Source organism: Arvicola amphibius, chromosome 8 (assembly GCF_903992535.2).
Source record: "Arvicola amphibius chromosome 8, mArvAmp1.2, whole genome shotgun sequence".
Lineage (NCBI taxonomy): Eukaryota > Metazoa > Chordata > Mammalia > Rodentia > Cricetidae > Arvicola > Arvicola amphibius.
The window spans coordinates 116,527,886-116,539,501 of record NC_052054.1 but is presented as its reverse complement, the minus strand read 5'-3'; the positions used below and the strand labels follow the sequence as shown (position 1 = coordinate 116,539,501).

The 11,616-nt window shown below is 54.3% G+C and overlaps 2 protein-coding genes across 2 annotated transcripts; both read right to left on the bottom strand.

Annotated features, from left to right (window-relative positions):
* Window positions 1-844: 844 nt before the first annotated feature.
* Window positions 845-5,115, bottom strand: Fev (FEV transcription factor, ETS family member). The gene is made up of 4 exons (XM_042055630.1): window positions 5,068-5,115; window positions 3,916-4,171; window positions 3,182-3,256; window positions 845-1,422 (listed from the first exon to the last, which is right to left on the bottom strand). The coding sequence occupies exons 1-4, from the start codon at window positions 5,113-5,115 to the stop codon at window positions 845-847; spliced, it is 957 nt and encodes a 318-aa protein (XP_041911564.1).
* Window positions 5,116-8,039: 2,924 nt separating this feature from the next.
* Cryba2 (crystallin beta A2) lies at window positions 8,040-11,196 on the bottom strand. Its single transcript, XM_038341102.1, has 5 exons — window positions 11,172-11,196; window positions 10,815-10,982; window positions 10,051-10,192; window positions 8,555-8,697; window positions 8,040-8,187 (listed from the first exon to the last, which is right to left on the bottom strand). The coding sequence occupies exons 2-5, from the start codon at window positions 10,973-10,975 to the stop codon at window positions 8,040-8,042; spliced, it is 594 nt and encodes a 197-aa protein (XP_038197030.1). The 5' UTR covers window positions 10,976-10,982; window positions 11,172-11,196.
* Window positions 11,197-11,616: the final 420 nt, after the last annotated feature.

Here is an 11,616-nt window from a genome sequence, read left to right as displayed (position 1 = left end):
AGGGAGAGGATATGGTTTGCCTGTTGAGGTGAGGGGATCGCAGAAAGATGGGTGAGATGGAGAAAGGTGGAGTGGGGTGGCCGTTGGGTTAAAAGTTGGGATGGGATGGGGCGAGGGTGATAGATGCACCCTCTTAGGATCCCATCCGCCGACTCCTCCTCACCCCTGGCCATCGGCCACCGACACCCAGGCCTGCTTACTGCCACTCTTTGGAGGTCTTTTGTTCTGAGACGCTGAGCGTTTACCTCTTTGGCCTCCCTGAAAAGGGCCCTGGTACAGCAATGAACAGAAAGGAGGCAGTAGAGAGCTTGGGAGCTTTAATGGGGCTGAAAGGGTCACAGAGCCAGAGTGTGGGGGTGGGAGAGAAGGAAGCCAGAGTGTTTGGCTGGGGATGGGGGACCGCAGAGATGTTTACCAAGCCTTCTCAGATCCTGGGAAAAAGGAGTGTGAGAGCCTCGAGGTACTGGAGTTTGGAGCAAGAGAGAGAGAAAAAAAATCAGGAAAGAAACTAGAAAAATAGGGGTCGTAGAGAGGGAGACAGGGGTGCAGGTAAGAAGAGAACGCGGCACCACGGGCGTTTTAGAATCTGGAGACTTGAAAGAGAAAAATTAAAAGTGGGGGAAAATCGCCCTTCCTGGGGTGGAGATAATGGGGGCCTGGAAGCCTAGTGTTCTAGGAAGACCTCAGAAGCTTCCAGTCTTTTCTTCCCCCGCCTGGGCGCGGCTGCTTCAATGAAATCTGTGTGGAAGGAACGTCGGGGAAAGCTTCGGGGCTCCTCCCAGGATGAGGGTGGGACTGGCCACTGGACTTCTGGGAGAGGCCCTGGCTCACCAGGCCGCCCGGTCTAGTGATAATGACCCCCTAAGTGCGAGGCGGCGGCCACCGCGCCGAATGGCCCGGGTGGGGGCTGCAAGCCCGGAGTGGGGTAGAGTGCGGTGGCTGCGGCGGTGGCGTTCGGGCCGGGCCAGTAGGAGAAGCCAGCGGGCGCGACGCCGGCCGAGGCTGCCATAAGGTTGAGTTTGGAGAGGCCGGGGAAAGGCAGCGGGGCCAGACCGGCAGGGAGCTTGTAGAGTGCGCCGTCCTGGGCGGCGGCGGCGGCTGCTGCAGCTGCGGCGGCGGCGTGGGCGTGCGCGGGCGGTGGCTGGCAGGCCTGCGCCAGGCCCTGGAAGTCAAAGCGATAGGCGTAGCGCTTGCCGTGCACCTTGCTCATGATGTTTTTATCGTAGTAGTAGCGCAGTGCGCGGCTTAGCTTGTCGTAGTTCATGTTGGGCTTGCTCTTGCGCTCGCCCCAGCGCCGGGCCACCTCGTCGGGGTCGGTGAGCTTGAACTCGCCATGACCGCCCTCCCACGCGATGCAGCCCGCGTTCGCACGGTCTGCCAGCAGCTCCAGCAGAAACTGCCACAACTGGATCTGCCCGCTGCCTGTGGGGAAGGGGAGCAGTCAGCTACGGACGGGGCAGCCTGGAACCAGGGGGAGAGAGGTGAAACAAAAACAAAAACAAAAAAACCCACCCAACACAAACCACTGCCAATCCCTGCTGAAGAAGACAAGGGCACTTCAGACAGCACCCCTGTGAGCAGCAGGAGGCAGCGGGTCAACCCGTGCAGACCAATTTCGGAAGAGCTAGGGCACATTGCTCTGTGGTTGGTTGGGTGTGGAGTAGCATTGTCTCCTCAGTAAAGAAGCTGTGGTGAATGGCTTTCCTAGGTAAGGGGCAGACATCAGACCCTCACCCCACCCTGGGCCACTCTCCCTTATTTAGGACTGTGACTGCACAGAGGTGCAAGACTGAACTGCCTCACCAGGACAAGTGAGGTCCTGTCCGGAGACCCAGGTCCCAAAGGGCAGTGTGCCCGTAGACTGACCCATACGAGAGCACCAGGCAGTCCGTCCCTACCACCCAAAGGTACACAGTAAGACAGGCCTGACTTGAAGTAACACCAGGACAGACAAGAACAGAAACCCTGGGTACTGAGAAGAGAGGCTGATTTGATTCTTGGAGAGACCCCAGCCTCATCACCTTCAGGTGCACTGACCTCAGGGATGCTGGGGAAGAAGGAAGGGGGCAGCTCCGAGAAAAGAGGTGGCATAGCAAAAGCTTCGTGCAGGAATCCTGGCTGGTCTTCCTATAAATCTCAGGGTTGCTTGCAGTAACCAGGAGGACATCCCTGAATATGCTGGTGGTGAGTGACTCAGAACGCACTCTTTCCGGCTTTGAAGCCTTGAGGGACAAAAATCTTAGCAAACTGTCCCCAGTCCTTTTTAGAGAGTAAAACGAGGTGGAGCCTGGTGGTCTCTCCTTGTCACTCAGTGGGAACACCCCCCCCCCCAAGGTCTTTCTTCCAGAGTTTCAACCCCAATTCCTCTAGAACAGCTGGTTGGTTCCCCGGAAGTCAGGGTTTGGTTTTAGAGCAGAAGTACGGGAAGCTTTGGCCTAAAAGGTGCACCCAGCACCAAGTGGGAACAACAGAGACTTGGGCAGAGACCCATCCCTGCTGGGTGTTACATCCCCTTCCTTCGGGAAAAGAAAAGCAGTTGCCCGGCTCATCTTTTGTGGCTTCTTGTGAGATTAAGTCACTGGCTGGGGCAGGAGCTTCAGGTAAGAGTTGAAATACCAGCCATCAGCAGGATGATTGACAGGCCTGTTGTCTGCCACAGCGAACCTGGGTATCAAACACAACGCCAAGGCTGGCGTGGCTGGCGAAGTCAGAAAGTTCGGAAGGAATAGCAGGAAGTGCCTGCTAGCGGCTTAAGCCTCTGCTAGCCTAGGGTGGTTTAGAAAGTAGTTATTGACCCCACACCCACCCCGACAGGAAGTCGACTTTGCTCCAAAGAGAGCCCTACCCCAAAAGATGCTAAGCACCACAGCCGCCGCTTGAAAGCTTGGAAAACCATCCACCCTTGACCAAAAATGATCTGGGGGCCAAGATCACCTTCGTTCGTCTGACCTGTCCCATAAACCTAGAGCAAGGACTCAAAAAATGTACGAGTCAAAGACCAAATCAGTGTTTTCCCAGGGCCTCTGCACAAACTACCCACGGCCTTATAATTTTCCATAATGTGGGTGCACACCTCTCTGCCCCTCTGTCTAGTGCGAGGGGTACCCGTCCTATTGGGTTCATAACCCTGCCCCCCATCTACTATGGTGTCTCCATCAGCCCAGTGTACCATTCAGCTCACCTTTCTGCACCGCAGGGCTCAGTGGCCCCCAGCTCGGGCTCTTCCCTTCCTTAAAAAGACCATCTCCGACGGGATCTGCAGCGCAGAAGAAAACAGTCAAGCAGACCTAGGCGGAAGTTGCGGATTTGACCGAAAGGGCCCCGGGCTGCAGTGTTCTGGGGTCCGGTCCACCCAGCTCCTCCTCCCCAAGCTAGGCTGCGACGCATACGGCGCAGAGCCCCTCCATAGCGCCCAAGTCAGGAAACGCGTCCAGGAAAAAGGAAATCCGCTTTCCGAAGGGGCCGGCTGGAGCGTTATAAAACCCAGAGGGGATCACGCCAGCCGAGTCTGAGCTAGCAGAGCCCCTTGTAAAGAGGAAGGGGGCGCTTGGAAGGCTGGGCCGGTGTGAACGCTCGGAGGACGAAGGTGAGGACCCTTGTGGGCGAAGAGGCGACGCCCAGCGGATAACAGCTTTCGGGCAAAGCTGGAGCCCGGAGACCACCACGCCAAAGACCCTGCTTTCAGCCTCCTAGGATCCGGGATCTGCGAGTCCTATCTAGACCCACAATGAAACCCCGGAGCTCGCTGTCTACCTTGAATGCCCCAATCTGCAACCATCAGTCCCTTTCACACACCCACAAAGCGACTCTCTGGAATCATTCCCTTCCTTTGATCCATCGAACTTGGCCCTTGCCCCAACCTAGACTTCCCGCCCAGGGTCTTGGTGCCTCCAGCCCCCGGCTGGTCCCTGGTACCTGGCAGGTACATGTTGATCAGCAGGGGCTGGGAGGCGCCGCTCTGTCTCATCGCTGCCGGGGACTGGGCGGTGGGAGATGGGGGGGACCGGTACGGGGGGGGGCACGTCAGCTTTGCGCTTGGGGTGCCGATCCCCGCCCGAGGCGACTGTGGGTGACAGGAAAGAGTAGACGCCAGTGGGTCCGGCAAGGCCTGGCGGGAGCGGGCAGCCCGGGTGTGGCGAGGAGGGAGGGGGTCCTGGAGCGGTGCTCCTAGCTACAGGGCGGCTTGCAGCCCTCCGGCCCCGCACGGGCAGGGGCCGCAATTTCCGTTTTAATTAAAGTGCGGCCGCCTCGGCCCCCCAGACCCCGCCCCCGCCCCTCTTATCTTCCCATCGCAATAAAGTCTCTAACGCGCAGCGCCTCAGCCAAGCGCACCCGGCAGCCCCCTGCGCTCCGCAGCCCGGGAGACACGCGGGGGATGGGCCCCCAGCTCCGCGCTCAGACGGGGGGCCTGGGGCGCGCTTCTTTTCTGTCACCCCGACTCTTCGGCAAACATCGTTGGGCGGGAATGCTGGCCCCAATTCGGACCATAGCCTCAGGCCTCCTCCCCAGAGCCTTCTTTCCAACCTCTCCCTCCCCTCCCTCACTGCTTACTCTCCACCCTCTTTCTCCCCCCCCCCCCCCCCGACCCGGGTCCCCGTCTCCAGGCTGCGTTATCTGCATCTTCACTTTTAAATTTCCGCTTCCCTCCCTCTCGCCTGTCGCTGCGCTCCCGGCCTGCTGCCGTGGCTCCCTTTATCTTTGCCCACCCCCGTGCCTTCTCCCTCCTTTCTCCTACTCTCTGCTGGTCCCTGGAGACCCGATCTCCTTCTCGGTCTCCCCTATGCTTTCATTGGTTTCCTGTTCGCCTGGCCCCACGCCTCAGGCAGGACACTGGGGCATCTCCCCTAGCAACTTCTGAGTTGGTCGGTTCCTTATTTGCCTCACCTCCTTCTTAGGTCTCCTTGCTGCCTTTTGACTGTTGTTTTTCTCCTTTCTTCCTCCCCTCTTTTCATCTGTTCAGTTCCAGTACATTGGTTGCCTGTTGGAGCCTCTCTGTCTAGCCCAAGACAGAATAGATGTAAACTGATTTTTCTCCTGTAGAGTCCTATTCCTCTTCCCAGTTCTCACTACAACTATTTCTCTGCCTCCCTTCCCCACTCTCACAAACACTCCCATTCTGGTTATGAATGAACCACGCTGCAGGGTAACAGGGATCCCAATTGGCCCTATACATGTGCCTTTTCTAATGTGGCTTCCAGGTAGAGCAGGGTGTCTGGGTACCTGTGAGACTTCCTAGTCCTGAGACTGGTTGGTACCCTGGGTCAGCAATGCTTTTTCTACAATCCTGTGACACTTGGGTATGTGATACTTGACACATATAGCAGGGGGTAGCTGCTGTCAGAATTGCTATTTTCTGTGTCCTCCTCTCTCTTACTTAAACACAGGAGCTAGGAGAGCTGGAAATAGACAAGTGTCCTGCAGGGTTCTTGTTCCCAGGGTGCCTTATGAAGACTGCAAAAATCCTACTTGGGTCTGCAGGGACCCTGTCCACCCTCATTTGCTGTCAATCACAGGAGAGTTCATCTTTGCTAGGCAAAGGTACATAGGTGAGGAGAATGGAAGATGGGACAGTCAACAGAATCCTATCGAGACAGGGATGGAGACTTCAAGATGCAGATATGGGATCTAGTCAAGCAAAGGCAGAGGTTGGGATGTTTTGGGGAAGCAAGCTTAGGACACAGCAGGAAAGGGCCTTGAGGTACTGCCAAGATCTCAGTCCCCCTCCTGTGCCCTCTTATGGCTCCTTCCAACAACTACCGACAGAAGGCAAGAGCGAGAAGGTAAGAACAGAGAGCTGGAGGGCATGGAGGTTCACCCACTAAATACTTTCAGCAGGAGGCTGAAGCAGAAGGGAGAATTGTGTGTCCCTGTCCTACACAACAGTTGTATGCCCGGCAAGCGTCAACAGCTCAGACTTTGGGCTCAGTCTGAAGAGAACTCAGGTGCTGAAGGGGTGAGATTCCTTGGTGGCTTCCCCTCCATTGTCTCCCTGCCAAGCTGTATATCATGTAGACTCCTGAGTCTACAGACCACCAGCCTCTCCAGAATGGGAGAACCAGAGACTAAAACCCTCAGTTATGACGACTTCAACCTCTCCTTATAAACTGCCAGGGGGTGATAGATGTGGGGAGCAGAATGTGACTCCTGGATCCAGAAAAACCTAAAAAGATCCATGCCAGCAAAAGTTGGATCAAACAAACCCAAGAGCAGCAGCAACCTATCCAGGGTTCCTCTGCCAGGTCCTAGAGGTGACCACAGATGCTCCTGGAAGTATGATGTGCGATTATTTGTCCAAGAGAAGGTACCAGTGAATGCTCTCTCTCTTTCTCACTCATTGCCTATTTCTGGAAGCAGGTAGTGAGAAGATGGGGCCTAAAGCCAAGATGTCCTGGGGCTTGGATTCAGCTCTAGGTTCAGAAACCTTGCCTATATCCTAATTGTGTGATGCCGAGGAAGTATTGTACTTAGTCTTATTGTCTTAAAACTGATGATGTAAGCATCTGCATATTGTGAGCTTTTCATGAGACAGCACATGGTAAGTACGCAAGGACCAAGTTGTATGCATTTAGTTTTGTTAATACTACTGTCTTGCAAAGAGATGGCCAGCCAGGAATCCACATGTTTCAGGCTCTGTTGAAACCTGAGGTTTTAGCCACAGCTCAACTTAGCCTTAATTGAACCTGAATTTGGCACCTGGGACCCTGTTTTCAAACCCTGGCTTAGCCACTGATTGGGCGTGTGTTCTCTTTTTACCCCAGTTTCTTTGTTAATGAGACAGATGAAGAATGGAGGATATTTGGAGGATCAAATGTGACAGGAGCCACGGACTCTAGAGCCCATTCAGAACTGAAGCAGAATTCATACCCACTGAGAGCTCGAACCCTTGGTTCTGAGACCCGTGACAGGGCAGGTGGAGGGTCCTCCATCCACTGCTTCAATGCTTTTCCATCAACACCTATCCTTAGGGAGCTGTTACTAAATCCTCACAACCACCCCTGGACACACACGAAGTATGAATAACTTCCATCTTGGGGTAGATATCAAAGTTTAATATCATGGGAGGTACAAGTGATTGCTGTTATAGTCTTGGGCCTGGGTTCAGAGTGATAAAGCATCCCCTGTAGAAGGGCATAGTGGACAGGGGGGCTTCCCATGCATGCTTCTCCTGGGAACAAAAGGAAGACACCGGCAGGTCCCCCTGGCTGTCTGGAGACCAGGGTGAAGATGCAGGCTGAAGATGGCCTGGGGTGGGGACAGGACCGAGAAGAGCTTTTGTGTATGGTCCAGGATATTTTGTCCTGCATGGTGGTTGCTGTCCCAAGGAGTGTGTGGTGGTCGAAATTCAGTTTTGGACCCTAATTCATGATGGGATTGTTGATCCATCTAGAGAATGGCAAAGGCAACATCTGGGCTTCCAATGCTTTGACCTACATGGGTGCGTGTCCCCCCCCCCTCCAAGTCAAGATCTGGAGCTGACTGCATCTGATTGGATCCCACAACTCTTGCTGACTTTCCCTCTAGCTTCCCCAGAGCATACCCATGCTCCTCGCAGTTAGGTCGTACTTGATAGGTAAAGGTTCTGGGGCCTTATTGGAAAAAACAATCCTCAAAAAGATAAGAATGGAGATTACCTGCTTGCTGGGCAGTGGTGACACAAACTTTTAATCTGAGAGACAGGGGCCCATGGGATGTCTGAGATCAAGGTAACCTGCAGACTGTACTACAGAAAGAGTTCCAGGACAGTCAAGGCTGCACAAATAAATCTTGTCTAAAAAGAAAAAGAAGAAGAGGAAGAAGAGAGATTACTTCTTATTTGCACAAATGTATAAAGTCCTCTCTCTCCTCTCTTTCTTTCTCTAACACACACACACACATACACACACACACACACACACACACACAGAGAGAGAGAGAGAGAGAGAGAGAGAGAGAGAGAGAGAGAGAGAGAGAGAGAGAGAGAGAAGGAAAGAGGCAAGAGAGGAGGTAGAGTCAAGAGCTTTTATTAGAATCTTTGGGGTGATGATGACTGAGTGTAGAGCCTAGTGCTGGACTCTTCGAATGGACTGCAGCTGTCCAGTATGGGCCTGTGTGCCAAAGTCGCTGTAGGTACGGAACTCCCCACTGTGCCGGTCCCGCTCTAAGATGTACTGGTAGCCTCGGTAACCTGGGTACTGGTAGGCCACCCACCTACGAGAGTGGAGAAAATGGTAGTGAGTAGGTTCTGCATTGCTCCCACCTGCGTGGTCCCCTCAATAGTCCCAGCTGCCAACAGCCAGCTCCAAAGCCACATTTCAGCCCTGCTTTTTGCTCTGGGTCTTCCTGTGATCTGTTTTAGCCTGTCTCCTACACCCACCCTTCATTTCCTCTTTACCCAAGTTTTCAGCCCCCCACATTCCCACACACTCCCCTGGATCCTGGTCTGTATTGCCTTTTCCTACTCTTTCCCTTCCTCTCCCCCTCCCCCAGTCTCTGTGGGCCTCTAGCATCCTCCATCATTTCCCCATCTTCTCTTCCGTGCTCATGGACTTCCCATTCTTCCAGCCCCAGGACTCACGCTCCAGAGCTGACTTTGATGGAACCCACATCTTTGCTGGTCCAGCCCATGGAAGGCAGTGATGGGTAGTCATCACTGAGTTCAAACTTGCCACCCTGGAAGTTTTCCCCTTCAAACAGTGTCACACGGCTGTCACCGTGGTTCTGAGGCATAGAAATAGGGGGTGGGCATTACAGAGATGTCAGGCCCTGTTCATGGATATAACCTTAACCCTAGTCACCCAGTTCCTGCTTGGCACATATCATGCAGCCTCTTAGATATTTCAGGAGTTCACCCCATCAGCTCCTAGTGGGTCTGGCCAGCTGGGATGCTCAGAGGCACCACCTGGGCCCTACCAAGACTTTGAGTTATGTGCCAAGACCAGACAATTCCCAGAGATTCTTTGAGCTCAATGCTAAAGAGACTCCTGTGTCAGGACCCTTTGCTGTTGTGATCTCTTTGTTATATTTGTGGTAATAGGGATCAAACCCTGTTGAGTATACTAGGTCGGCCTTCAATTTGTGATCCTTCTGCTTTAGCCTCCAAAGTAGCTGGAATTATAAGCATGTACCATTGTCCCCCTGTGTCCCTCCTTTCCAGAAGGAAATCACAGGCTCTGAGAAAAAAAATCTGGCCCACTAACCAGGATATTTCATTAATGGTCTCATTGACTGCTCAATCCCTTGCTCAGCTCCCATCACTGCCTCTCTCAGACTGGGACCCAGCTAAGGGGTACTGGATGAACAGTGAGAACAAACAGGTGGGCATGGTGGTGTTGGTTGCATCTGGCCTAGCACAAGGGTCTTCCTCCTACAGAGTTACCATCCCTCACAGCCTCTTGGAACAGAGAAATTGGACTGGACTGGGTCCTCTGACCTTCACCACCAGCCCCAGGACTCACCAATACCTAAGTGAGCAGGAGAGTGAGTTCTCTTTGGGACATTTGGCTCATTATTACACACACACGCGCACATGCACACACACGCACGCACACACACGCATGCACACACACGCACACACACACACACACACACACACACACACACCTTCAACACTCAGAGACACCTTGACGCTGGCCCTGTTCTCAGTCCGATCCCTGGACTGAATTCGAGTGTCATCGGCATGTTAACACGTTTGATCCTGTAAAGTCACATTGTGCCTCTGAACCTCATTTCTAAGACTGTGTATGGGGCTAACAGCAGCCATCTCAGCCTCCTGGGACTGTGTGCTGACAAAGGTTCCCTTACACCTGGGGTGGACTAAAGCCGCAAGGCCGGGGCATGCTCACAACTAGCGGCTCATCGATGCTGTCCATGGTGCTGATCCACACCTGTGTCTCCATAATCCCAATTTTCAGACGTTTTTTGATTCTGGAGTAATGCCACGACTAACCCCACCCCCCATTAAGATTATGTTCACATATACTGTTTGGGGGAGACAGGTTTTCCAAGGCACTACGCTTTTGCTGGAGCCTGAAGGTAGGCGACAGGAGAGAAGGGGAAGTGGGCCTTGCTCACCGCACAGAGCACTGGCCTGAAAGACAGCAGTTGGTTGCTGTGGTGGCTGCTGCTGCCGCTCCAGGCGCTCCAACAAGGATAATCTCCCTTCTCTAGAATGAACTGCTGCCCCTGGAAATCGGGGTACTCGAAGGCCACCCATCTGAAAAAGGAGAAGGGGAACTGGGAGGTATCTTTGCAGTCTCCCTCTGGGTCATCACTTTCTTGCTGTGGTTAAAGAAAAAACCCAGGGATCCAAACTCTAGACCATTTCCCAGACACACCCAGTCCCTCTGGAGAATGAAACCCCCAAACCTAGTGTTTTCTGGGCTTGGAAGGCCTAGGCATCCCATTCATGGCCCACAGGTTTTGGGTTACAAAGATCACCAGACCAAGGACTTTCTGCAGGGATCTATGTGCTTTCCTAGGGATGCAACTGAGTCTCCGGCCTGCAAAGGAACCTCAGCTCTCTCCAGCCCCCCAAGCTGGCTTCTTGGATACTAAGATAGGGGCCAGCAGAAAGGATCTGTCTGCACAAGGCTACCTGACTTCGCACAAAGAAAACCGTTGGGGTTTCAGGGCGGGCCCCATAGATCGTTTTTTGTCTTTGTCTTGGGGAGGGTTGTGAGTTTTGGAGAGAACAAAGGTTTGTCTTGTTGATGAGTCTGTCTATGGGCATAGTTGAGTGTAGGTTGAAGTCCCAGGCTCTGACTTTGGCTCGGGTGGGAATGAGAGAAGCCGGACACCCCCTAAGTTAGCTCAACAGATGCAGCAGGATCACTCACGCGCCGTTTTCCACCTTGACCGAGCGCACCCTGCGCAGGGCTCCTCGCTCACAGACGTTCGCACAGTCGCTCAGCAGACGGCAGCGACGACCCTGGAAGTCCTCCTCATCCCAGAGCGTGAGACAGGCGGGCACGGCGCCCGGCACAGGGGCGCTGCTCATGCCGCTGCTGTTTAGGAAGGGCGGGATCACCGGCTAAGCTCTCACGAGTGAGTCCTGTACTTAGCCTAAGCAGCCCATCCTCGATAGGCAGTGCAGGTCCCTGGGACTGGATCCCTCCTGGCTCTAGAAACAAGCGGCTCCGGGGCAGGGCTTTTCCCTCGTTTCTTTCTCCCTTTCCCCAGCACCAGGTACTCACCGAAGGGTTGAGCACCGCAGGCACGGAAAATGGAGAGGTTGCGCGCGAGCCTGATGTGCGCCGCTTTATACCTCCGTCTGGCTGCCTCTCCCTGTGGGATCCGGGCGCGGTGGGCAAGCTGAGTCAGCTGGCCGGCTTTGGTCAGCTCTGGTCTACATAGGCGGCAGAGCCACCGATCTGGTCCCAGCCCGCGTGAATGACAACGGAAAGTGCTGAGGCGCACATCGCGAGTCAGCTGGAACCCAGGCTGACTCTGCGCTTTCTTTCAGTGAGGCTTAAGCCTGGCAGAGACTCCAAGCCTGAGGGCAGAACACGCACATCCTGGCACAGACCCTCAGGCGTGAAGGCTAAGCCTAGGGTTTAGCCTTTCCTAAGACCACGTGAGCCTGGCACAGCACTGTTCTTCCCAATGTTAAAATTCCCTACGTGAAGATTTCTGTTTGGG